Source organism: Cnephaeus nilssonii (assembly GCF_951640355.1).
Source record: "Cnephaeus nilssonii genome assembly, chromosome: 7".
NCBI lineage: Eukaryota > Metazoa > Chordata > Mammalia > Chiroptera > Vespertilionidae > Cnephaeus > Cnephaeus nilssonii.
This window is the reverse complement of record NC_137078.1, coordinates 41,904,924-41,932,587: the sequence shown is the minus strand read 5'-3', so window position 1 is coordinate 41,932,587 and position 27,664 is coordinate 41,904,924. Positions and strand designations below refer to the sequence as shown.

The 27,664-nt window shown below is 39.2% G+C and overlaps 1 protein-coding gene across 2 annotated transcripts in view; it reads left to right on the top strand.

Annotated features, from left to right (window-relative positions):
• Window positions 1-18,293, top strand: part of PRKACB (protein kinase cAMP-activated catalytic subunit beta) — a 110,389-nt gene extending 92,096 nt beyond the window's left edge. For both annotated transcript variants that reach the window (XM_079777918.1, XM_079777917.1), the window contains exons 9-10: window positions 8,260-8,424; window positions 14,991-18,293. In XM_079777918.1, the coding sequence (XP_079634044.1) occupies window positions 8,260-8,424; window positions 14,991-15,116 (291 nt within the window). In that variant the 3' untranslated portion in view covers window positions 15,117-18,293. The remainder of the gene's footprint in view (window positions 1-8,259; window positions 8,425-14,990) is intronic.
• The last annotated feature ends 9,371 nt before the right edge of the window (window positions 18,294-27,664 follow it).

Below are 27,664 nucleotides of genomic sequence, written 5' to 3'. Positions count from 1 at the left end.
CCCAGGTTAGGCAATTCACTGGGTGGACTCAAAGAATTCAGCATATAGTGATAATCAAGGAATGGATACATTACGTTATAACGTATACCTTCATTGTAAGGTGCCTTCCAAGGAAAAGATACAAAGCAAAATCAGCAAAGGGAAAAGGCCCACGGGGAAAGTCCAGAGGAAACCGGGCACAGGCTCTCCCACCCCACCGGTGTGACTCAGTGGTTGAGCGTTGACCCCTGCACCTAGAGGTCACCTGTTCGATTCCAGGTCAGGTCACCTGCCCTATTTGCAGGCTCGGTCCCCAGTAGGAGGCGTGCAGGAGGCAACCAATCAATGATTCTTTCTCATCATTAATGTTTCTATCTTTCACTGCCTCTCCCTTCCTCTCTGAAATCAATAAAAATATATATTTTTTAAAAAGAGCCCTCTCCCCCTGTTAAAGGGTCTTCTTTAAGAAGAAAAGATCAGTAATATAAATAATAAAATAGCAATAAATACATATCTGTTAATAATTACTTTAAATGCAAATAGATTAAATGCTCTAATCAAAAGACTACAGTGGCTGAATGGATAACAAGCAAGACCCTTACATAGGCTGTCTTCAAGTGACTCACTTCAGGTTGAAAGACACACACAGATTGAAAAGTATAGGGATGGAAAAAGATACTTCATGAAAATAGAAACGAACAAAAATCTGGGACAGCAAGACTTATACAAAATAGACTTTAAAATAGAGGCTATAACAAGAGACAAAAAAGGACCCAGAAATTCCACTTCTGGGTATTTATCCAAAGAAACCCAAAAGACATATACATCCATAGGTTCATTGCAGCATTATTTATAATAGCCAAGACATGAAAGCAACCTGAATGTACAATGTACAATGGAATATGACTCAGCCATAAAAAAGAATGAAATCTTACCATGTGCAACAACATGGATGTACCTAAAGGGTTTTGTGCTGAATGAAATAAGTCAGACAGAGAAAGATAAATGCTGTATGATTTCACTTATATGTGGAATCTAAAAAACAAAATAAAGGAATAAGCAGAACAAAAACAGACTCATAGAAACAGAGAACATTTTGACTTTGCCAGTTGGGGAGGGGTGCTGGGGGATGTGTGAAAAAGGTGAAGGTATACATGTGCTTTTGGGGAAATTAAAATGCCATTTTCTATTTGACTATGGCTATAGTTAAAGACACTTAGACTACTCAGAAGTCATTTTCATAAAATACAAAAGCATTCTTTTCTCTTTGCATAAAACCCAGGGCCATTTTTAAAACCTTTCTGAGATCATTGAAAATTCTTATTAATACCTGCTTTGACAGCCCTTTACTCTAGTGGGCCTATGGGCAAATGCTTGCAACTTGTTTGGCAGGGGAGGGAATGAGGATGGGGTGGGTGACAGCCCTCTGCAACCATCTGGATTTGTTGTGTCTACCACTGTTTCTGCACAGGTAAGAGGACAGATCAGAAAGCCCACAGTTGTGGAATCAATATTAATAAGTATTTTTAATTGTCCTAGATCTTTCTGTTTATAGATAGGATTTAGGTTGATTCAAGTTTCACCAGGCCCTAGGAGGCAGTGAGGAACTTGGCACCACATCTATAGAAAGCCTAATCTATGAAAAGTTGTTACGCCTTCTAAAAATGAATGATTATACATGCTAATTTTTGCTACATAAATTCTTTATTGGGATTGTAGATTTCTCAGGACTGCACTTAATTTATAAGAGATAATTTCTTTAAATTTACTCCAACATACTTGTGGACAGAAGTTAACAGATTATTATCAGCTGTGTGCAAACGCTTTTGGGTGATTTTGGCCCAGAAAATTTTATCCGAATGCATAAAGGATAATGAACTAGTTAAATGATCTTTTGTCCCGCCAGTTCCTGAAGAACAGCAGTAAAATTTTCCCTTCTTCTTCAAAGATGAGCTTTGTAATTTCTGTGATTGAGCTGCATGTACACAAATTTGATTTTGACCTTATTTTATTTCTAAAAGAAAAAACAGTCAGTAAACTAGTTAGTGAATTTAGTTTAAACCACCCAGTGTGGATACAATAACAACGTGAACTGACTGGCTTTTTGGATGTAACTTCCTCTTAAATTTTAGGAAAAAATAGTCATTACTGAAACCAAAATGTACAAGACTTTATCATGGGTGCTGAAAACAGAACAAATATTCTGTTGAGTCTGCTCAATTCGGAGTGAGTTTCATAGTTGGTTTAGCATATTACATAATGTAATTTGACAGTTGTTTGGGATGTCAGCTATATTTACAATGTTGTCCTTACAAAACAAGGTTACACTTATCTATTTTCTCTCTCACTCTATCAAATGTTAAGAACTTAAGAAAAAAAGAGTTTGTTCTGTGAAGTAACAGGTGAAGCATGAGACAAGAAGAAAGGAGGGACTCCCTGCACCCTCCAGATGATTCTTAGAGCACAAACTGTCCTTGGTTGTCTAGAAACATAATGATAAATATTGCTGCCCTCCAGGTTCCTTCTTTGGTTCAAAAATTCAGCTCCAGATCATTTAATGTTATCCTAATAGGACAGTTGAAAAAATGAAAAATGTATTGAATTAGTGCCTGCAAGATACTAGACATGATGCAAAGCAGTTTCATAAAAGTTCTTTAGTTTCTTTTCATACCTGGCAGATGAAATATACTTCCATCATTTTATGGAATAGTTAACTGAGACTCAGAAAGGTGAAGAAGTTTTCTCCAAAGCATAGAGCATATATGTAACTGGAGTTGTGGTTGGAAGCCAGGTATTCTTTCTACTGAAGAAATCATTTGGTAGATTTTTGAGATGACAAGAATGTTTAGTTTTATTTAGTTTAACTCCCTTGTCATGTATGTAGGCAAATCAAGACTCAGAATTGCCCAAAGACGAAAGGAAGTTTGTGGCAAAGCAAGAAATAGACTCAAGAGCAGTGTTTCACTTATTATTCCTTCACTTGGCTGCAGTGACTTCACTTCTTAGTTGTATTCTTGCATTACTGATCTTTCCTTCTCATTCTTCTTGGCTTGGCCCTCTTTTCTTCTTTCTTCATACTCCTTCATGACTTTTAATGCCAGCTAACAATTTCTAAATTCATTTTTTTTAGTTCATACCTGACTCATGAGTTACAGACTCTTGTATTCAACTTCCCACCTAAAATCTCCATGCCTAATAAATATCTCAAATTCAACCTATCTAAAACTGACAGATTTTTGTTTTCCTTAGCTAATGCATTTCTCCCACCACCTTTCCCATCTCAGTTGATGACAACATCATCCTTTCAGTTACTCGGGCCAAACCACCCTGGAGACCTCACCAATGCACAGGAAAACCATTTTGGCTCTATCTTTAGAAAATATGCAGAATTCAATCACTTCTTACCACCTCCACTGACACTGCTGTCTTCTGAGTCACTAGAGTGAGCCTTTAAAAATATTGAATCAGATCCTGTTATTCCGCCCAGAACCTTGCAATGATTCTCCATTTTCTTCAGAATAAAAAATAAAGAACTTACAATGCAAGGTTTTGTGAGGAGTGATAGGATGACAACATTTTTAAAGTGTCACTCATCACCAAGTTATCTGTCTTCCTCACAAGAATGTAAACTTTTGTGAAGACAGGAATCGTTGTCTTACTTTGTTTGCCACCAAATTCAGTGCCCAGCCCATTGAAGGTGTCTAATTGGTATTTGTCAAATTTGAATATATGCATTCATTAAATATTTCTTGAGCTCATCATATATGCCATACCAGTGCTGGATACAGCAAATCAGTGTGGTCCCTGCCTCCAAGAAGCTTTCATGAGTAGATGCCCACTGTCAGGGATACTGACTCACTTGGTCTTCTGTGTATTCTAAACATCTGTGTTTTTAAATGATCACAGACAATTTTGATACACACCATGTATTTTGTTTGCCTATACTTCACTATAGAAATATATTTATTCTAAAAAATATACCATGAGGAAATTCAGAAGTAACTTGGTCTCTAAATGTTGGGTGCAGGGGGATAATCATAAATGGGAAATATTGGGGGGGGGGGGGGGGGAAAGGACCAAATAAACACTCTAAAAAGTGTATATTGCACAAACACCTCTTTCATGTTAAATAATGCCAGTTTCCAATAATCTTATCTCTTAGAGCTAATGGTTTAATGGGTCTAGACCAGGGGTCCTCAAACTTTTTAAACAGGGGGTCAGTTCACTGTCCCTCAGACCGTTGGAGGGCCTGACTATGGTTTTAAAAAAACTATGAACAAATTCCTATGCACACTGTACATATCTTATTTTGAAGTAAAAAAACACCCGCATGTGGCCCGCAGGCCATAGTTTGAGGACGCCTGGTCTAGACTGTCTCTTTTCCATATCTGGCTCTTTACAGCTGCTTCCATGTTATTTGCCCTAGCATGGCCTGGCAGGAAGATGGAAGAGTCGGGAGGATTAAGTTATTTTCCTAATAACTGAATTGGTAGCTTCACTGGAGCTCAGGTTCCTTACCTTTAAAATGAAGGTTTAGACTAAATTAAACTGAGCTCCCTCTAGCTCTGATATTCCAGGATTCTGATTACACTTTGTACAGTTGTTATAATTGATAATAGTGATAGAAATAATGCCATTCCAGATACAGTTTTGAAGGAAAAATGAGTCATTCTTCCCATTATAGAAATCTTTAGTGTTTCCAGGTGTGGCAAAATGTAGGTTTACAGTTGTGAGTGTGCAAAGCACATTTTATTCTTGTATTATTAACTAGTGATTTTATTATTTTCCATATGAACAACTGTAAACTTACTTTTACCCCACCCTATACTATAAGTAAAGGTTTTGTAATTAAAACATAATTTTAAGTTATTTTCTGTTTTGTTTTTTGCTTTTGTTTTGGGAATTTTTGTTTTGGTTTGTTTTGTTTTGCTAATTTCACCTTGATGAATCAACATGGGTGTATGTTCCGTCAAAAAGAAACTGGATTTCTGATTACATTTTAGAACAATCCTGTGGAAGATTCTTTCACAAGGATTCTCATTATTCTCCCTCAGTATGCTTTAAGGCTATGACAGATTCCCATTAATAAATGGCTTACTATGAGAGTGTGGGCTACTGATCAGAAACTCTGGGGAGCAAGAGCATGTGATGTGGAGGTGAGGAGGATGTGTTACAACTTGAAAAGGTTCCTAAATGAGTCTGTTATCTACCATTACCGCCCCCCACTGCCACTCCCCATTTGAAAGTCATAGTTCTGAAGATTAAACAGATGCACACACACATTAACTAATTCAAAACCATCATTTTATCTGCATTCTAAAATAAAGAGCTACTACTTTATTTAGGTGTATATATTCTTCATGCATTGCATTGCATATTACCTGAATTCAGAAGATAATTTATATATAGTGCATACTGTCCACCATTCTGAACACCATGAAGGAGAGAATAACTGACACATTACATTGAACAGTTCATGCGAATTATTCATCAACAAAGATAGCTCTACTTCAAATAAGTTATTTCTTTGGAATCTAAACAAAGAGTATAACCACCATATATAGATAAATTGTGTTATGTTTTAAATAGCGTGCCTTTTGAATACCCATATGCTCTAGTTTTTATTCCAACTAGGATAAAGAAATGTATAGCAAATATTTTTAAGATGAAAATTTCAGTCTTTTGTAAAGTTACTGACAATAACTATCACCAGTTTATTGAGTCGTGGAAATAGTATAGACTAATTAAAGTGTATATGCTAGAGTCAGAGTTTGAAATTACAGCTTTACCAGTTATTAGCTCTGCAGTATTGGGCAAATTACTTAATCTTTTTAGGCCTCAACTACAGCACCTTTAATAATAATACTTACCTCAGTGCTACGTTTTGGATTTCATAAGCCAATGCATATAAGCTGTTTAACACAGTGCCTAACTCCTAATAAGCCATTGTGTGAGAAGTAAATCCAAGGAAGGTGGTAATTCACATGCCTTTTTTTTAAACATAAAACTTATTATCTGTGTTAATTCAGACTTTTAAAAAATGAAGTTTCTGGTTGCTAATTTGTATGAGTTGACCTCCAAATCCTGGTCATTTACTAGCTAGTCAACCTTCGAATAGTCTTTGGTTGCTTGGCGCAAACATTATTTAGTTTTTCTCTAGTCTGGCAATAATGTTAGTTTATCATTTACATTTTAAAAATTTTATCTGTTACTGGCAGAAAAAAATAAAATTTCTGCATAAAGAAGTGAATAGAGTTGCAAATAGTGCTCCTCAAACTTCCATGTCTGTACATATGAGTCACTTGGAGATAGAAGCTCAGAGTTCTAGCCGAAAGCCCCATCATTTGAAGTAAAGCCCCAGGGAATCTGCATTTTTATCCTCTTTCCCAATTGATTCCAATAGAAGTGGGTCCTATGACCACGCTTTGGGAAACATTTGGCATGAGAGTGGCAGTCAGAAGACTGGTTATGACTCTGGCATTGCCATAGAATCGAGCTGTGCATGCTCATGACTTAACTTCTATTTTGAGAACATAAGAATATACATCAAGTATGTTGAGCTTTTTGAAAGTGGGAGTTATATATGTTTGAAGACAGTGCAAAGAGCAGAATTTATAAGGCTAGGAATCATAAGACTAGATGCCTAGTCCCAGCTCAGCCACTTTATAGTCTGATGATTTGGTAAGTTATATAATATCTCTGAATCTTAGTTTCTCCATCTCTAGAGTTAATGCCATATCCACTGAGTATGTCTTATCTAACTAGGATGTAAGTTTCATGAAATAGGAGACTTTGTTTTTGCTCACTGCTGTATATCCAACAGTTAGAATAGTGCCTGGTACATAGCAGATACTCAATAAGTAATTATAAAATCAATGAACTACGTTATTTGAAATGATCTAATGAGTTCTGGGAATCAAAACACAAAAATGGCACAGTTTCTTCCCTCTAGAAACTTCTACTCTATGAAAGACAGCCATCCACAAATACAACAGCAAAGTTGAATGAATGCATTGTGGAAATCAACTGAGGTAATATGATGATTCACTTTGCAAGTTATAAGGTGATGGTGGTACTTGTAGAGAACTAATGTAAGCATGCAAGTTTAGAAATGGATCTGTTAACTCTTTAAAGCATTTTCTACAGAGGTCTACAGTCAGTTGGAAGTCAATGCCATGATAATCCAGAAAATAGAGTTTGTGTTTAGTGGGGCGTGGGAATATGAAAGGAGACCAAGACGTGCATCATAAAGAAAGGGGATTAGAATTAAAGTGCAGATGAGCACACACAGACATACATAGATATTTGCACATACATACCTCCATGTGTGACGGGGAAGAGGACAAGTGGAAAAGGACAGTGGAGAAGAGGCAGTAATGAAAGAAAAGAGTAAAAAGATGTAGATGTAGCTATTCCTTCTAATATCATCCTTTAATTTTTCAGTACACATATTAATAAGAGGGTGAGAACTGGGAGTTATGTTGGAGTAGAAAGTTAGAGGAGAAGAATTTGTTAAAACAAAACCAAAAATAGTCCTAGGTCTCCTAGGACTAATACTTTATTTTATTGCTTGCCTAATATATAATGTCTTCTGTTATTTTGGGTGTTTTTTGTTGTTTTGTTTTAAGGCTGGAGGTCAGTCAACTCATTGTAAAATCTTCATAATTTAGGAAGTAGGAAATGCTTGTAAAGTAATCTAAATCATTTTTATACTGTTGCATAATAGCAGAATTATGTTAAAAATTCACCCACTAATAAATACATGGAAAACGGTTTCCTGTGCTGTGAAAGGAAGTGTGGGTTTTTATAATCATTTTTAGATTTCTTTTTTTATCATCTCTTTTCAAAATGCGCATACTGATATCTTTATATTCTGGTTTTTATATTTAAGTTACAAGTTTAAATTTACATGTCTCTAAGACAGAACTTTGTAAAGTGGGATCCAAGAGACGGGGAACCTTCTGACGCTGCTGGAAAAGTTCTATATGTCATACATGTTTTTCCGGGGGGTCGGGGGGGGGGGGGGCGTCTATGTTCTTTAAGAGAGTTCATGACCAAAACAGGGGCCTGAAAGCATAATTTCATTCACCCAAATAATTCTTTTCTCTAAGACTACTTAAATGGGGACTGAAATGTGCAGTTAAAAGTATTTGAAGATTATCACCGCATATTTTTTGTTCATATAATGACTTATCATCTTTTTAAGAAAACTTTCTGAAATCCAAAGAGAAATAGCATGAGTCTTGGGATGTGTGTTTGATGCACAGTATGTGTGTGCAGGTCCGATTCCCATCGCACTTCAGTTCAGACCTGAAGGACCTTCTACGGAACCTGCTGCAGGTGGACTTGACGAAACGGTTTGGAAATCTGAAGAATGGTGTGAGTGACATCAAGACTCACAAGTGGTTTGCCACAACAGATTGGATTGCTATTTACCAGAGGAAGGTGAGCCTTTCCCTTCTTCAGTTGAAAAGCTTTTTTAAAGCTGATGTTTAAGTTATATGTAGTAGAAATATTTTCTTTTTCCCCCTTTTCATTGAATTTATTGGGGTGACACAGTTAATAAAATTATACATGTTTCAGATGCACAATTCCACAACACATCTTCTGTACACTGTATTGTGTGTTCACCACCCCAAGTCAAGTCTCCGTTAATCACCATTTATCCCCCCCCCGCCCCCCCGCTACTATGAATGTATTCGCTTTCCCATTGTAGTAGACTAGAGGCCCGGTGCACAGATTCGTGCACCAGTAGGGTCCTTTGGCCTGGCCTGTGGGGATTGGGCTGAAACTGGCTCTCTGACATCCCCCAAGAGGTCCCGGATTGCGAGAGGGCAGTTCTCGGGTGACACACCCCGTAATTGAGCTCCCTTCTCTCTGGTTCCGGGTGCATCACCTGAGAACCGTAGCTGCCAAGTCACCACAGCTCAGCAGCTCCTGCGTTGAGCGTCTGCCCCCTGGTGGTCATTGCACATCATAGCTACTGGTTGGATGGTTGGATGGTCACTTAGGTTTTTATATATATACTAGAGGCCTGGTGCACGAAATTCGTGCACAGGGGTGGCAGGGAGTGTCCCTAGTCCAGCCTGCATCCTCTCCAACCTGGGACCCCTCAAGGGATGTCCGGTGGGATTGGGCCTAAACGGGCAGTCGGACATCCCTCTCACAATCCAGGACTGCTGGCTCCCAACCACTCGCCTGCCTGCCTGCCTGATTGCCCCTAACCGCTTCTGCCTGCCAGCCTGATCACCCCCTAACCACTCCCCTGCCAGCCTGATTGACGCCTAACTGCTCCCCTGCTGGCCTGATTGCCCCTAACTGCCCTCCCCTGCATGCCTGGTCACTGCTAACTGCCGTCCCCTGCAGGCCTGGTTGCCCCCAACTCCCCTCCCCTACAGGCCTGGTCCCCCCCAACTGCCCTCCCCTGCAGGCCTGGTCCCCCCCAACTGCCCTCCCCTGCTGGCCTGGTTGCCCCCAACTGCCCTTCCCTACAGGCATGGTCCCCCCCAACTTCTCTCTCCTGCAGGCCTGGTCCCCCCCAACTGCCCTCCCCTGTAGGCCTGCCCCCCCCCCAACTTCCCTCCCCTGCTGGCCATCTTGTGGTGGCCATCTTGTGTCCATATGGGGGTGTCCATCTTTGACCACATGGGGGCAGCCATCTTGTGTTGGAGTGATGGTCAATTTGCATATTACTTTTATTAGATAGGATAGATAGATTGTAGGGGAAATATATGATTTCTATGTTTTTATTGTAATTGGCCACCTTGCTAAATTCTGTTATTGATTTCCATAACTTTTTCAGTGATGCAGTGACTTTATTAACAGGTGCAGAGGTATCATTTGCCTCTTCCTTTTCAATATTTATACTTTTATTTCCATTTTGTTATATATGCTACAATATCTGGAATAATATTTTAAAGCAGTAGTGCTGTTAAGCTACTTGTCTTGTTCCTCTTTAAAATGGAGTGCCTTTCCTGTTTTACAAACATCAAATACAAGATTAGCTATTGGTCTTGCATAAGTATTCTTGATCAAGTTAAGGGTATATCCTTGATTCCTACCTAGTATACTGTATTTTATCTTTGACATATTACTATGATGAAGTGTATTAGTGAGATAGCCTCACGTTCCTGAAGTGAACACCATTTAATCATGGGGTATTATTTCAATATTTGCCTGAAATCAATATGCTAAATTTTTTTTTAGGGTTTTTACTTCCATAGTCATAACTTTTATTGACCTATAGCTTTTATTTTTCTGGAATTGAGCTTATGTAAATTCATAAAATGAGTTTGTAAATTTTCTGTTTGTTATTCTTTAGGAAAGTTAAGGAACATAGAAATTATCTTGTATTTATTCCTTGGAAGTTTTAACAAACTAATTCTTTGGATATCGGTGTCTTCAATTTTTTGCCTCTTCTTGAGTCAGTTTTAGAAATGTATATTTTTAACCTTTTGCACTCGGATGTTGAGTGTGACTCGACACGGTTAGCATTAGAATAAAGGAATCGAGAAAAAAGCAAGTGAGTGCAAAGGGTTAAATAAAATTAATCATGTTCCTTTGTAATTATCACTGTTTATATTATCTTTATTGTTATATTTATTGTTAATGCTACATATAGATATATTTATTAAATTTGCTTGAGGTTTGTCCATTTTACTCTTATTTTAAAGATTATGACATATTTTTAATCTTTTCATATTTATAGTTAGATGTAAAAATTTCTGCTGCTAGCAAACATTTGATAATCTATGCATATCATTATTGTATTTTTAACAATTATTTTTAAAACTAGAGGCCCGGTGCACAAAATTCATGCACAGAAGGGAGGTTCCCTCAGCCCAGCTTCACCCTCTCCAATTGGGGATCCCTTTCGCAATTTGGGACCGCTGGCTCCTAACTGCTCACCTGCCTGCCTGCCTGATTGCCCCTAACTGCCTCTGCCTGCCAGCCTGATCACCCCTAACTGCCCTCCCCTGCTGGCCTGGTTGCCCCCAACTGCCCTCCCCTGCTGGCCTGATCTTGCCCCCACCTGCCCTCCCCTCCCGGCCTGGTTGCCCCCAACTGCCCTCCCCTGCTGGCCTGATCTCGCCCCCAACTGCCCTCCCCTGCCGGCCTGATCTTGCCCCCAACTTCCCTCTGCTGGCCAATTTGGTTCTGATTGGTCAGTTTCTATGCCAGTCAGTGTCAAAAGCTCTGCCTCCTAGGCAGCCATTGGCTCCCCACAGCACCCAGATTTGGTTCTGATTGGTCGGTTTCAATGCCAGTCAGAGTCAAAAGCTCTGCCTGCTAGGCAGCCATTGGCTCCCCACAGCACCCAGATTTGGTTCTGATTGGTCAGTGTCTATGCCAGTCAGAGTCAGAAGCTCCACCTCCTAGGCAGCCATTGGTTCTTCACAGCACCCACATTTGGTTCTGATTGGTCAGTTCCTATGCCAGTCAGCATCTCTGGGCCTACCAACAGGGCCTGATCAGAAAGGCAGGGCTGATCAGCAGCCCCGGTGGAGGCCTGGAGAGAAATGGAGGTGCAGCTGCTGGCCAGACTGATAGAGAAAGAGAGAGACAAGTGCTGATCAAAAGCTGTCACAGAGCCCTGACCCGTTTGGCTCAGTGGGTAGAGCATTGGCCTGTGGACTCAAGGGTTCCAGGTTCGATTCCAGTCAAGGGCATGTACCTTGGTTGTGGGCACATACCCAGTGGGGAGTGTGCAGGAGGCAGCTGATTGATGTTTCTCTCTCATCGATGTTTCTAACTCTATCCCTCTCCCTTCCTCTCTGTAAAAAATCAATAAAATATATTAAAAAAAAAAAAAAAGCTGCCACAGAGGCAATGGATCAGTCCCTGCTTCTCCCTTCAGGCCTCTCTCTGGCCCTGATTCACAGCCCCTTCAGCAGTCAGTGCTGTGGCACCGGGCCTGCAGCAGAAGCAGTCAGCGCTGGTTGCTACAGTTGGTCGAGCCTTGGTTGTTACTGGTCGTTACGACCCAGGGTTTTTATATATTAGGATTAGGATGGTATAGAACTGAACTGCTACTGCTCATTTAGAGTTTATGTGTTTTCCAAAGGGCGTACCTTATCCCAGGTAGTACATAGCTTATCTGCCAAAAAGTAATACACTAGCCCTAGCTGGTTTGGCTCAATGGATAGAGCGTCAGCTTGCAGACTGAAGGGTCCCAGTTTCGATTCCAATCAAGGGCACATGCGTGGGTTATGGGCTCGATCTCCAGTAGGGGGCGTTCAGGAGGCAGCCAATCAATGATTCTCTCTCATTGATGTTTCTATCTCTCCCTCTTCCTTCCTCTAAAGTAATACACTGGAACAAACCAGGTTATAGTACTGGGCAAATGGATTGACAGCAAATCTTGATTATAAAAAAAAAAATGGACTTGGGGATCCCAGGATAATTTACAAATAAAAATGATTCAGTACTTTAACATAGCTATTTGTTTTATTATTTTCTCAATTGTAACTATGTACAGCAGTGCAAAAATAATAGTTAATTTGAATAGTATTATAATATTTTTTTTACTCTCTGACCAAGTGTTCATGAACAATGAATTAGCTAAAGGAATCTAGCAGAAATACCGGTAACAAGGAAGTAGTTTGGAAACTCGAACTGTACAATCATTCTCTAGAAATGACTGTATCAATAGGTGTGATCCCAAATTGCTTCCTGACCAGATGTGAGGCGACTGTCTCCTTAGTTCCTCCTATGCCTGGTGCAAATAGCATCCATTCCCCAAAGCAGGACATGCAAGGCAACCAGCTGGCAAGCAAAAAGATATTAGACTTTCCAGTCCTACTTATTTTCACCTTATTTAAAATGTCTTATTTGTATGTATGTCTTATAATAGTAGAGTCATACCTGTAAATAATTTATACATAAATAAATATACATATATTTGTGGCATATACTCTATGTTTTATTAAAAGATAAATCAAAATACGTTGGAGGCCACAGGTGTAGCTATTAGAAAGGACTCTGGGCTAGTGGTAGAGAATCATGAATTTGAGACTTCTTTAGCCCCTTATTAGTCATGTGAATTTGGTCAAGTTTCTGTTTCATAATCTGTCACATGGTAATAAGGATACCTGCCCTGCCTCTGTCTCAGTGTTGTATTGAGGAAGAAATGATATAACCATATATATGATTATTTGTAAACACTATAAATGCTGTATATATTGTTGTATTTTCAACTCAGCAATTAAAATCTTTTCCTCAAACATATTCAGTACACCACATAATCTTTATAAAGACTACATTTTAAATAATGGAAAGATAGTTTTAGGGTCCAAAGAGAAAAATGTTCAGAATTTAACAATTCTGTAATTTTAAAAGAAATTTGCTTTTCCCAACTTTCAGAAAGTTTTGATAGCCAGATATTTTAAACAAAATAAACTTGGGGACTTAAAAAGGAAGGAGATTAAAAGTAAGTCTAAGAGTTAACCTGTAACCTCAGGAGAAAGAAATTAAGGAAAAGAGGGTGGAAAATAAAGTCTTTAGAAATAAGGAACTGATAAAAGAAAAAGGAGAGTTCTATAACCTTCAGTGCCAGCACTTGATGCCAACAGTTAATTATCTTAGAAGTCTCTAAAAGTGTGTGTTGGCCTGTACTAGTCCTTGAATGAAAACGTTGAGATTAATAGCAAACCTACTGTCCGCTGCTTTTTCTAATGCTGTTATCATTTAGGGACTTACAGGCATTTAAAGATGCCATCATGTATTAAGTGGGAATTTATTTCCTTAGTGTTTGGAAACTGGCAAGCATTTGTTTTTCCTGTTATTCCAAAATGTGTGTGTGTTTTTCCATACCAACAAGCAGTTAACTCAGCTCTTACACTATCAACCTGGAGATAGCATCAGATCCCATAGGTAAGGGCTCAGTGCTAGAAAACCCCCCCAACCCCCCACCCCACCCCCATTTCAGCCACTAATCTCAAGTCCAGTTCGTCACTAGTGCTTCTGACTAACCAGCTCTTGGGGGTTGATTCATTCGCTAGAGCAGCTCACAAAACTGAGAAACTTTACATACAACATTACCAGTTTATTATAAAAGGATATGACTCAAGAACCACCAGATGGAAAAGGTACATGGGGGGGCAAGGTACATGGGAAGGGCTCGGAGCTCCTACTCTCTCCCAACATGCCACTGTCCCCAAATCCCCATGTATTCAACAACCCGGAAGTTCTCCAACCCTGTCCTTAGGGGATTTATGGAGGCTTCATTTCCTAGGCATGATTGATTAAATCATGGGCCTTTGGTGATTGAGCTCAATCTTCACCCCCCTCCCCCTCCCCTGGTGGTCTGAAGGTTCCAGTCCCCTAATCCAGCGATTTTCAAACTCTTTCATCTCATGGCATACATAAACTAATTACTAAAATTCTGGGCACACCCAAAAATATTGTGTGCTGATATGACCAAAAAAATTAGGTATAATTTTGATTGATTTACCAAAAAAATAGTAGTTACCTACCCTTTTTGCTCCAAAGTGACTTAAAAAAAAAAAAATCAGGTGCCTGTACTTTTATATAAGGATTTCTGGTACCAATAATTAACCAATCAGATGCAACCTTATTATGTGATGTGACCAATAAGATGCAACTCTATTATATGACCTATATATTTATGGTTCAAGACAGGCATTCACACCTGACAGCTAGTGTGTTGGCTGTTGTCATTTTTTATTTGACCATCTAAGGGAAAAGAGGTCAGTGCCCCTGATTAACTAGCCAGGTATTGCATGTTTTAAAAATTCATGTGGCTCCATGGTTGAAAATCAGCGCTCTAATCACTTGGTTGGTTCCCTTGTCAACCAGCCCCACTGTTAGGCAACGCTGGGACTTTCCTAGAGTCACCTCATTAATGTAACAAAAGACGCCTTTGCCACTCTCTGTACTTTGGGATTTCCAAGGGTTTTAGGAACTCTGTCACAAATCAAGATGAAGACCAAATATATTTCTTAATACAAATTACCATATCACACTTACTTTTCTCTCTATCTCAATTGTAGGTTGAAGCTCCATTCATACCAAAGTTCAGAGGCTCTGGAGATACCAGCAACTTTGATGACTATGAAGAAGAAGATATCCGTGTCTCTATAACAGAAAAATGTGGAAAAGAATTTAGTGAATTTTAAAGATGAGCAACGAGACAACAGCAGAGCTCACGCTCAGTCTTTGCACTCTGTTGGGAGAAAAGGTGGAGCTGAGACCGTCCTTGTTGAAGCAGTTACCTAGTTCCTTCATTCCAGCGACTGAGTGAGGTCTTTATTGCCGTCATCCGTGTGTGCACTCCGCGTCCTCCTATGTAACCAGGCACCGCTAAGCAAGCATCGTCTGTGCCATCACACAGAACTAGACACTTTCCTGCTTCTCTTTGGTTTGTCTTTCTCCTCTCCCCTTACACCCATTGTTCCTTTTTCCTTTTCATTAGTTCTTCTCCAAACAATGCTCCATTTTATTTTGTCCGTGTTTCAAATGGGCAGTGTTATGCCTATGTGATTTTTGAAGGGAAGGATAAGTGTTGCTTTTAGTAGTTCTTGTCAATATTTTTGTTGGTCAATGGCTCGAGCATATACTGTCCAATAATTATTTTACTTTGAGTAGCTCAGACTCAGTTTTGCCAGAACTCTTGACAATTTTTGAAGACAGAATGTTTTATCACCAAGGAAATGTATACAAATTAAAACAGTAACTTTCTTAAAATGCACTGTTCTGGCAATAAATTTGGATAGACTAGTATAGAGTAGCTAGACCCAGAAATATGGAATCCTATAGATCAAAGGTTCTATTTCCCCTCACCTCTTTTTTTATATCATCCTCCCCTTTAGTGTCCAGCCTGTGCAGTGTGACAAACGTCTCATTCACAGGCAAAACCAATGATACGGATTATCAAACCCAGATTCTCTCCCTTGGTATCAGCATTTCTGTAGTATTAGAGAGAGTTCTAGGACTTCTAAACCTTGACTCTTCCATAAGGGTTTTAGCCAGTATTTTAATAGAACGTGACTAATGAAAGTGACAGAATTTTAAGTTTCTCAAATAAGCCCTCATTGTAAACTTTTTAAAGGAAAAGAAATGAACTAAAAAGAACATTAACATGGACAAATACTTTGCTAAATCAAACAAATGGCTTAATTTTTGTAAACACTATAGACACACTCTTATTTAAATGAGGTTTTTCATTTGTTTTTGCTTTGCTATGTTTTGTCACAGTGAGGAAGAAAGGAAGTTGTTCAGGGTGTTATTCGGGTGTACTGTATTTGTCAGCCTGAGGTAGAAGCACTGTGGCAACTTTGGCTTTTATCCTCTGCTTCCTCAAGGAGGAAAGGGTCAAACTTGATAAATGGCCACAATTGTATTTTAACTTTGAGGTGTGATATTTTCAGATATGTAATAATTTCCAGCCTCTTTTCTTTCAGTAAACAGAATGTGTGATCATGCAGGTACAACTTTAGCACTGGAGTTTAGTTTCTTTATATACTCTTTTGCCAACCGACTTAACAATATTGTGGTCATGTGGAAATTTCAAGCACTTTTGCACATTTAGTTTAGTGTTTGTTGAGAATTCATGGCTTAACTCCGTTTTTTAAATAGTTTTTTCGTTTGCTTTTAAAATTGCCCATCTGGTTTTCTCTCTGTCGGTGACCTATCATAAAACAACACACCCAAATAGCTGAAAATAAACTGTGCTCATTTTTTATGATCAATTCACGTGCATATAAGAGTTGTTTTTAGTCAAACTGATCGTAAGGTATATAAGCATTCTATTTGCTTCATTATCGGTGCAGGTAGGTCACTGACTCTTCTTCCTTTCATCTCTACCACCCCTTGTGAGACCTTTGTAGACATAGGGAAAGCCTGTCTGAGGTGTTCTCTGGCTCAATCCGTACATCTTTTGGTTGTCAAGTGTTTCTGCATGGTTACGTCATTTACAGGCTGATACTGATTTCAGCTTTTCGTCCACCTATATTTAAAATGTGCAAGAAAACTATGAACTACTTTGCTGTAGCAAGTTTGCTGTAACAAAAATATATCATCATGTTAATAAACTTATAAAACATCATTTGTATAAAATATTTTAATTAGTGTTTTTGTATTTCATTTAGGCCCAAGAACATGCTGATCATTGTATTCTATATGGATGCTACAAATTCTATGGTAGCTTTGTTGTATATTATTGTAAAATTATTTTAATAAATCATGGGGATGACAATTTGATTATTACATTTTAGTTTTCAATAATTCAAAAAATTTCTATGAATTCTAAAAATATTTTTTTTTAATGAAATTGCTATTGTCCAGCACAACTTGCTGTAGAATCTATCTGGGTAGTTGACCCATAGGCAATACATTATTGGTTTGAGAGCTATTTAGCCATTACATTTTACTCTCTATTTAAAGGACATGAGCAAACTTTTAAATATATCAAGGGAGTCTATTTCCAACTGATGAAGTACACTGAATTAGAATATCTTACAATTATACAAAATTCTCAGTTTCTGCCACAATTTAGCCAAGAGCAATATAAAAACTTGAATACGAAATAAGTGGCATGAATCAGTATTTAACCTCAAATTACATTATTTGAAACAGAAGAAATTATGCATTAATTTGGTAAAGAATAAGGAGATGGCATGTGAGCCCTAGACTGGAAGTCATGACATCTGAGTTTCAGGCCTGGTCTGGTCAGCATGACCTTGGCCTCAGTTCTCTTACCTGTAAAATGTAAGAGTTCCATTAGGCAGTTTCTAAGGTCCCTTCTAACTTTCACAGGTGATAGGATTCCTTCTATGACATTTTAAAGGGATAACATGGTTTGACATTAATCTGGTTAAGGTGATCTTTTAGGGCATCTTTCTTCTTCTTATCTCTTATAACTCTTTGAACATCATGAGAACCTCGTGTCTATTCGGATTCCCTCCTTCACTGATGCTAAATATCCAATTGATATCAAACTGTCAACCTACACAAAAAAAGAAATTGTGGCTTGTGGGTATCACTATCATGTTTTTGATATGTTCATGTATTGATTGCCCATTGGCCTGAAATACTCATTATAAGCTTGAAGAAAAAAATCCTTTTTATTTCCCACTGATTGTTTTTTTCTGCTTAGTGTAAGAATCAAATGAAATAATGTACGTGAAAGCACCTTGTAACCTGTAACCTATCAATGTAAAATGTTAAGGTGTATTGTTATTTCATCACTTACTTCTTTGTTTCGAATGGAATTTCCTATGCACTACTGTAGCTAGGAAATGCTGAAGACAACTGTGTTTTTTAATTAATCAGTAACTGTAAAATTAAAGTATCTTCAAAGGATAAAACAATTTACTGAGTATTGAATTTTGTTTGTTGTCCTTCTCTCCTGATTTGTTTTCTGCAGATACTACAGATGCTTACAGATTCCTAATGTGTATGTGTTTGGGTTGGCCTTTGGGTGGTGGAACAGTAACAGGGGGAGGAATGGCCACCAGTCTACTCCAACTGTGTGTTTGCTAAGAAACTACTAGATTCATTACATCACTTCTAAACAGTGTTTCTACTTCTTCCTCGTGCTATTTGTCCAAATTACTTTTAACCTAAATATGGAAAATATCTATCTTTAAAGGCTTGTCACTACAAGATCTCTCATCCTTTTATAACAATGAATTGTGATTTTACACATTTTTCCCCAGAAGTGCTTTTGAGCTTCATATTCCCTCTTCCAGTTTTAGCCAGGTGGATTAGTATATGTTTCTATAATTGTCCTTGACCTCAAGAAATAATTTTTTTTTGCTGTGATTGTTGCCACACACATTTATAAATATTGATGCACTTTAAAGCATGGTGCTTATTATTTTTATACTAGTGTTTACTTCATTATATCTTTGTTAGAGCTTAATATAAATTCCAGTTTGCTCATTTCCCTATGTAACTAATTTTAAAAATATGAACAGGCCTTCAGTGCAGAACTATCATTATTTGAATTCCACTTAATTTTATTTCTTATGCACAAATCTTGAATGTGAAGTTGAATACTTTCATTTTCGCCTTCCCAAACATTTTCTTTATGCCTTATTTAATAGCTTTTGTGTCCCCTGATAAGGACTGAATTGTGTCCCACCAAAGTTCATATGCTGAAATTCCAAACCCTAGTGCATCATAATATGACTGTATTTGAAGGTAGGGCCTTTTAAAAAGAGCATTAAGGTAAAATGAGGTCATAGGGATGGGCCCTAATCCAATGTGACTGGTGTCCTTATAAAGATAGGAGAGTAGGCCCTGGCCTAGTGCTCAATTGATTGAAGTGTGGTCCCATACACCAAAAGGTTGCCAGTCTGGGTGTGTACAGGAGGCAACCGACCAATGTTTCTCTCTCTTTCCCTCTCAAAAAAAAAAAAAAAAAGAGAGAGAAGGGAGGGGAGGGGAGGGGAAGGGAGAGCAGGAGAAGAGAAAAGGAGATTGGGACATGGAGAACACCCAGACCAAGGAAAGACCATATGAAGACATAAGAGGAAGGCAGTCATCTACAAGCCGAGGAGAGAGGCCTCAAAGGAAGCCAACCCTGATGACACTTTGATCTTGGACTTTACTTCCAGAACTGTGAGAAAATAAACATCTATTGTTTAAGCTGCCCAGTGGTACTTCGTATTGGCAGTCCTCGTCAGCTAGTACACCTGCTGCGCATGCTCCCATGGTATACACTGTATTCCCATGATGAAAAGCTTGCACTGAAATTCCTTCAGATGCTTTCTACTTAGCCAAAACTGAACTAATTTACCATAAGCACAATTAAAAAAAAAAATCAGATGTCAGTATTGTGGTCACAAACCTCAATGCACCTGCTATCTTGTTTCTATTTCCTGGAATGCAAGCAGGAAACAGGAAACCGTCGCTGCTGGAAGTTGGGGAAAGTCTGGGTCACTGAAACCGCTCCGCACTCGCGGTCGGACTTACCCTTGGCATCAGGCTATCCTCTTGAAGCAGTGCTAGTGCAACACAAAGGTGAACACACCAGGCTCACTGAGTTTAGAAAACCTGCCTATTATCTTAATGGTGATGTTAATGAAGTGGCCAAAAGGAAAGTGGGAATGGGGATAAAGGGTTGAGACACAAGCCCAGGTGTTCTGTCATCTGATTGTTCAGTGGGTTGTAATGCTCACAGCAAAGGATTGTCTTAACTGTGTGAGTTTTCTAATGCTACCGTAACCAATTACCACAAACTTGGTGGCTGGAAACAACACAAATTTATTATCTTTTTTTTAAATATTTTTTATTGATTTCAGAGAGGAAGGGAGAAGGGGAGAGAGACAGAAACATCAGTGATGAGAGAGAATCATTGATTGGCTGATTCCTGCATGCCCCCTAATGGGGATCAAGCCCACAACCTGGGCAAGTGCCCTGACCAGGAGTCGAACCGTGATCTCATGGTTCATAGGTTGATGTTCAACCACGGAGCCATGCTGACTGGGCCAACGTTATTTATTACCTGAAGCTCTGGAAGTCTGATAGCTGAAGTCAGTCTCGCTGGGTTAAACTCAAGGTGTCATTAGGGCTGCATTTCTTTCTAGAGGCTCTAGGGGAGGATCTGCTTGCCCGCTTTTTCCAGCTTCTGCTCAATTTCCTGGCCTCACAACCCCATTCTTCCATCTTCAAGCCAGCAACATCAGGCGAGTGCTTCTCATGTTGCATGCCTCTGACTTCCCCTTCTGTTCCCTCTTCCAGTTTTAAAGGCCTGCAAACTGAGCCCACCTGGGTAATTCAAGATACTCTCCCCATTTAAGATCAGCTGATGAGGAACCTCAATTTCTCATTTGCCATATAACCTTACACACTCATAGTTTCTGGGGTTCCAGGCGTGGACATCTTGTGGGGAGAAAATATACTGACTCCCACACCTAATAATGTCATTTTAGTTGGGAAAATAGGATTATCTGAAAAATGGGAGTAAAGACAATTCTCACAATTCAAAGACAGCCAAGGCTTAAATTGAGATTTTCCTGAAGCATAACACTTAGCATGCATGCAGTGAGTAGCCAAGTACATTGTCACAATGTAATTGAATAGCAATATCAGTTCTGTGTACCTTGAAAGATGCTCATCATCACTATTCATCAGCAAATTGCAAATTAAAGCTGCAGTTAGATTCTACTACCTACCAATAGAATGACTAAAATTAAAAACACTGATAATATCAAGTGTTGGTGAGGATGTAGAGCAAGCATGTCAAATTCAAAGGCTAGCCCTAACCGGTTTGGCTCAGTGGATAGAGCATCGGCCTGCAGACTGAAGGGTCCCAGGTTCGATTCCGGTCAAGGGCATGTACCTTGGTTGCAGGCACATCCCCAGTAGGGGGTGTGCAGGAGGCAGCTGATCAATGTTTCTCATCGATGTTTCTAACTCTCTATCCCTCTCCCTTCCTCTCTGTAAAAAATCAATAAAATTTATTTTTAAAAAAAATTCAAAGGCTAACATAGGCCAAATAAATGAGCATGCGGCCCACAGGCCACGAGTTTGACATGCTTGGAGTAGAGCAACAAGAACTATTATGCATTGCTAGTGGGAATATAAGATGGCACAATCACTTTGGAAAATATTTTGGCAGTTTATTATGAAGTTAATCATTCACTTATTTGACTAGTATTCTACTTCTAGGTATTTACCCAAGATGATGAGGACATATGTCCACACAAAGGCATGAATGTTCATAGCATCTTTATAACAGTCCCAAACTGAAAACAACCCAAAGGTCCAGCAACAAGTGAATGAATCAACGATTGGTGGTATATTCATACAATGGAATACGACTCACCAATAAAAAAGGAACAAACCACTAATGCAAGCAGCAACATGAGTGCATCTGAAAAACATTTTGGCTGTATACATTTGTAAAGCTTCTTGAACTATACACCTACAATGAGTGAATAGATAGATAGATACCTTAGTAAAAAATGATTTTTTTAATTACATAAAATAATTTGAGAATATAGTAGTGATCTGGAAGATACGGTCTAGGAAATCTCTGAATATTCACAAGATATAGAAAAATGTTAAAGATAAATTAAAAAATGGGAAGTTAGCTTTAAGAGACATGATAATTATCTAAAAGTTGTAAAATGAAGAGACCAAAAAAAAAATGATAATGTCTTCAAAGTTCTGAATGATAGTTTTACTTAGATTTATATACCTGGGCAAGCTACTGTAAAGGGGGAACTCTAGTTCCCAGGCACCCTACCCCTCTGGCATTTAGATAAGCCTAGCCAATGGAAATTGATGGCAAAAGACTGAAGGGAAGCAGAAAGGTATGATCCGAAGGTGCCCCTCCCTGTCTGTGATCTGTACTGTCTGTCTCCTGAGTCCTCTGTCCCAATTCCCGGTCACTGTCAAGGTTCCGTGTTCCATCAGGTATCCCGAGCTCCTGAACTCTACAAACCCCAGCTGCCTTTTCCCTCCTGTCCTAAGGCTGATAGAGCTCCCTGCTGTTGCTCATCCTCCTAATGTTTGTCTTTAATTTGGCTGGTTTTATAAAAATTTTAGTACTATTATGACTGGTGCTTATTTTTGTTATTATGAAGTACAGCTGTTTATTCTTCCATCACCTAGGTAACCAGTTTCTTCTATTGCATCTTCTCTGTTGACCCTCATGCACTTAACATGCTAATGCATTTGATGTTAATATAAGAAGTGAACAAGCAAACAAACAAGTTTATTGTTATTCAGAAATGTTTTACAAAGATAATAAACATTGTGATTTATTATAAAGTTATATGTAAAGGCTTACTTTAAGTAAATGGGAATATGGGAACAATTTTTTTATATTAAGACTGAAAAATAACAATCATGAAAGACTTGATATGTTAATTATTATTATCACTTTATAGTCCCATGAAATAAGGACCAAATTGTATAATTTTTCCTAGGTGATAATGACAAAGTTGGGAACCAAGCCCAGATCTTTTGACTAAAACTTTAATGTACTTTTCATAAAACTTAATTAGCAGTAGGTTGTGGTTACTTTGATGAACACCAGTAGTTCCTAAGGTAGGGTGAGGACCTTGAAAAAAAAAGAAATAAAAATATTCTCTGTTGAAATAGCTAGAATGGTTTTTATTGTTCTGACAGAACCTTGATTAATGCTCCCATTATCACCACTCCTATTCTACATTCTACCAAAGGATCCTCGCCATCACAGTAACAGAACAACAAAGATGACCCTAGTCATCACAGTAAGAGAAGCACAGCTTTCAGAGGGTGGCCACAAAGTCTGTGAAGCTGCCACAGAACCTGGAGCTGTAGTATCCCCTCCTCTTCCCCTTGTTGCAACCAATAAAGGCCGTACCAAAAGTTGTAAAAAAAAAAAAAAGAGAGAGAGAGAGAAACAAAAGTGATCCTAGTCATCATCCTATATAATAAAGAGGTAATATGCAAATTGACAATCACTCCAACACACAAGATGGCCGCCCCTATGTGGTCAAAAATGGCCACCCCCATGTGGATACAAGATGGCCACCACAAGCTGGCTGGCAAGGGAGGGCAGTTGTGGGCAATCAGGCCAGCAGGAGAGGGCAGTTGGGAGGGACCAGGCCAGCAGGGGAGGGCAGTTGGGGGCAGCCAGGCTGGCAAGGGAGGGCAGTTAGACGTGACTGGGCCAGCAGGGGAGGGCAGTTGGGGGTGACCAGGCCTGTAGGGGAAGACAGTTAGGGACAATCAGGCCAGCAGGGGAGCAGTTAAGCATCGATCAGGCTGGCAGGGGAGTGGTTAGGGGGCAATCAGGCAGGCAGGCAGGTGAGCGGTTGGGAGCCAGTGGTCCTAGATTGTGAGAGAGATGTCCAACTGCCCGTTTAGGCCCGATCCCACCGATCCCACCAGTGGTATCGGGCCTAAACAGGCAGTCGGACATCCCTTGAGGGGTCCCAGATTGGAGATTGTGCAGGCTGGGCTGAGGGACACTCCCCCATGCATGATTTCGTGTACCAGGCCTCTAGTCTATAATAATAAAAGCATAATATGCAAATCGATCTAATGACAGAACAGCAGAACGACCGTCCGTACAACCATGCTGTGACACCCACTGTAGCCAGGCCAGCCAAGGTGGGTGCGATCTAATGGGTTGGGAGCTCGGCTGGCCATCGCCCCATGATTGCCCTGCAGAGGGAGGCCCAGGCCACTGGCCGGCAGGGCAATCAATCAGGTGGCTCCATGATTACCCCAAAGAGGGAGACCCAGGCCACCCTCCATAAGGCAATCAATAAGGGGGCTCCATGGAACCAGGGAATTGGGGGAGAGGGTGTGTGGCAACTGACGTGGGCAGCACCATGCCAAGGTGGGTGCAGGCGGCAGCCGGGGCTGCGAAGGCCTACCTTTGCATGAATTTTGTGCATCGAGCCTCTAGTAGTAAGAGAAAAAAACAACAGTACAAAAAGAAAGACATTCCAAATAAAATAAATTGTGAAGGTTTTCTACCAAATGATACTAGGAAAGGAACTTCTAAAAATGTATTCTAAGAAGAAGGAAATGGTCCCAGAAAGAAACAGCTTCTGAGAAATCTAAAGGAAAGCAAAGAGGGAGAAAGAAAACCTAAAATAAATATAATGGTGAATAAGAAATGAGATAGATACAGAAGAGCTTTAAGAATTAGAAGAGAAAGAAAAAAAGAATTAGAAGAAATTCCTGATCAAGTTGGAACTTTAAAGACACATAAACCCTCCTTTTGTTCTCCCACTCTCCCTTCCAAACACATAGAAATATACAGTAGTAAGTGGGGGTTGAAGCCACAGACTTACTAACATAGAAAAAAAAAGTGTGTTGTTTTTGTTGTTGTTGTTGTTACAGTGAGATCATTACAGTGCTTGTAGAAGAAAAAGATTAAAAGATTAAAGAAAATTCAGAGGTGGTAATGGATATTGAGAACAAAGATGATCCTTTATTGTCACCCCTGAATTAAGAAACTAATGAATAACATAGGGAAACGTATTCTAATATATCATATAAAACTCTTTTGCTAAAATAAAAAACTGAATTTACATATTGAAAGACTATATTGTTTTTCAGGAAAATATGACACAGAGCTTTCAACACTATGCCATATCCTGGTGAAAGTTTTGAACTTCAATGATTAAAACTTTATGCAAAAACGTCAAGTCACTCCAACGTGGAGACAAAATCAGGCTAGCCTCAGATATCTTCACAATAATATTCAATTCCAAAAGATAATTTAGCAATTGCTATAAAGTTCTAGAGGAAAAAAGTATGAGCCAAAAGCATTATACCCAACCAAGTTGTATTTAATTTAAAGTCATAAGACAGGTGCCTTTGAACAACCAAAAGAAAGAAATAGAAAACATTTGTACCCTTTACATCCAACTGAAATATGAATCAACTTTGTAATGGAGCAGTGATAAAATCCCATGGTGAACATTTAATCTGTCTAAATGTCATACTAAATTATAAGCAACTATGGTAATGATAATTATAGAACCAAATGTAAATGTGTTAAAACTTGGCAAAATTAGAATAAGATAACTGAAAAAATTGGAAGATGGGAAAGGCAAGTGAGACTGGTGATTTCCTTGCCGTTTCTGGCAGGAAGTCAACCAATAGAATCTAAAATTAGTACATATGGTTAAATAAGATGACTCTAACTTCTCAATTGCTTTTATTTATTTATAATTTTGCAATTCTTTTTTTAGGGAAGGAACATTTATCAGCAGCTTTCATTTTCACTTCAATTTCTTTTTCTTGTGTTAAATTTAATTACATTTACTTTCATTTCAGTGTCTTTTGGTAAATTGGATTTTATAATATAAGTAAAATCAAACTGAAGACTTTCTATTAAAAAGTATGATATAATTTTTATAAAACTAATGCTATTTAGTTTCTCTCTCTCTCTCTCTCTCTCTCTCTCTCTCTCTCTCTCACCTTTTATCTCTATATATGTATAGGATAATCCTGGAATAATAATGTTACTGATGGTATGATTATTTTATAATTTTTCCTCTGTACTTTGTCAAATTGCTTGAGTCTTTAATGTAATTAGCAAAATAAAGTAATTAATCAAAAATAAATAAAATGTTCCCAATAACAGAACATTGATATTTTTATCCATTTAAAAAAAGCATCAAATACAATGAGGCTTACTCTTAGCAATTAAGGCATTTTAAGCATTTAAGTCTTCTTAAGAAATCCTGATCCCTTTCTTTCAAGATTGAAAATAAGATACTATATCACTGATAATGCTTTTGAGCAAGCCAACAGATATCACTGAAATGATCTCACTAGCATTATCATTGTCATTAACAAAAAATGTTTTCATCTCATTCCTCATATTCCAAGCTCATGAGCAGTCTTTCTTTAATAGCCAGACCAATGTCATATGGGGGAAAAGACTAGTCTTTGCTGCCCATTTCATTTCTTCACACAGTATGCTAAACGCTCATACTCAATGATCACAACCAATTTGTTATTAAATGTTTTACTTTTTCTGTAATACTAAGTCAAAGTCAGGAAGCATAAAGCTGAATTAGTGCATATTGCTCTCTGTGAATAAATCATGTGGTAACTAGCATCCAAAAAAAACACTTTCATTGAAGTAGCAATGTCCTTTTTTGTTGCTTACTGATCTGTGGATAACTCTTTCTTGTCTATACCATAACTCAGGAAACAATCACTAACCAAACAACCAAAAGTGAGGAAAAACAAAAAACTGCTTAGCACATCTCCTTATTCAACACCTAAAACCCAATGTCAGACTACTCATCAGTGTTCTTGCCTAAGTTGTTCTAGGTTGCATGCCACTGTTTTTTTGTTTGTTTGTTTGTTTGTTTTTTGTCATTTTGCTTTCCCTCCATACATACTGGTCATTTGTTTGGGGCTGGTTTTGCATACTTCTTAATATGGTGTGATTGGTACCATCCTATATAATACAGAGGTAATATGCAAATTGACCATCACACCCTCACAAGATGGCTGCCTATGACCAGGCCGGCAGGGGGGTTAGTGAGGGACAACCAAACAACTGAACAGCAGGCTGCGTGGGGCAACCAGGCTGGCGGGGGGCCAGTAAGAGGTGACCAGGCCAGCAGGGGAAGCAGTTAGGGGTGACCAAACTGGCGGAGAGGGAGTGCAGTTGGGGGTGACCAGGCCGACAGGGGGGGCAGTTGGGGGCGATTAGGCTGGCAGGGGGGCAGTTGGGGCAACCAGGCTGGCAGGCAGGTGAGTGATTAGGAGCTAGCAGTCCAGGATTGTGAGAGGGATGTCTGACTGCCAGCAGTTGGACATCCTCCAAGGGGTCCTGGATTGGAGAGGGTGCAGGCTGGGCTGGGGGGAACCCCCCCGCCCTCCCGCTCAATGCAAAAAACAAACAAACAAACTCATTCACCGGGCCTCTAGTTCTATATAATAAAAAAGCTAATATGCAAATTGTCCCCTTGGGAGTTCGATCGGGAGACCGGGAGTTTGATTGCTCGCTATGATGTGCACTGACCAGCAGGGGGCGGCACAAAACATGGCGGACGACCAGCGGTGACGGCAGGTTGCTGAGGGAGCAAGGGAAGGGGGAGGCGGGGAGGCAGGGAACCTGATTGGCCCTGATCGCCAGCCAGGCCTAGGGACCCTACTCATGCACAACTTTCATGCACTGGGCCTCTAGTTTCTTCATATATGGAGGGAGACTGAGTCTTGCTTTTGTACTTTTGGAATTGATAGT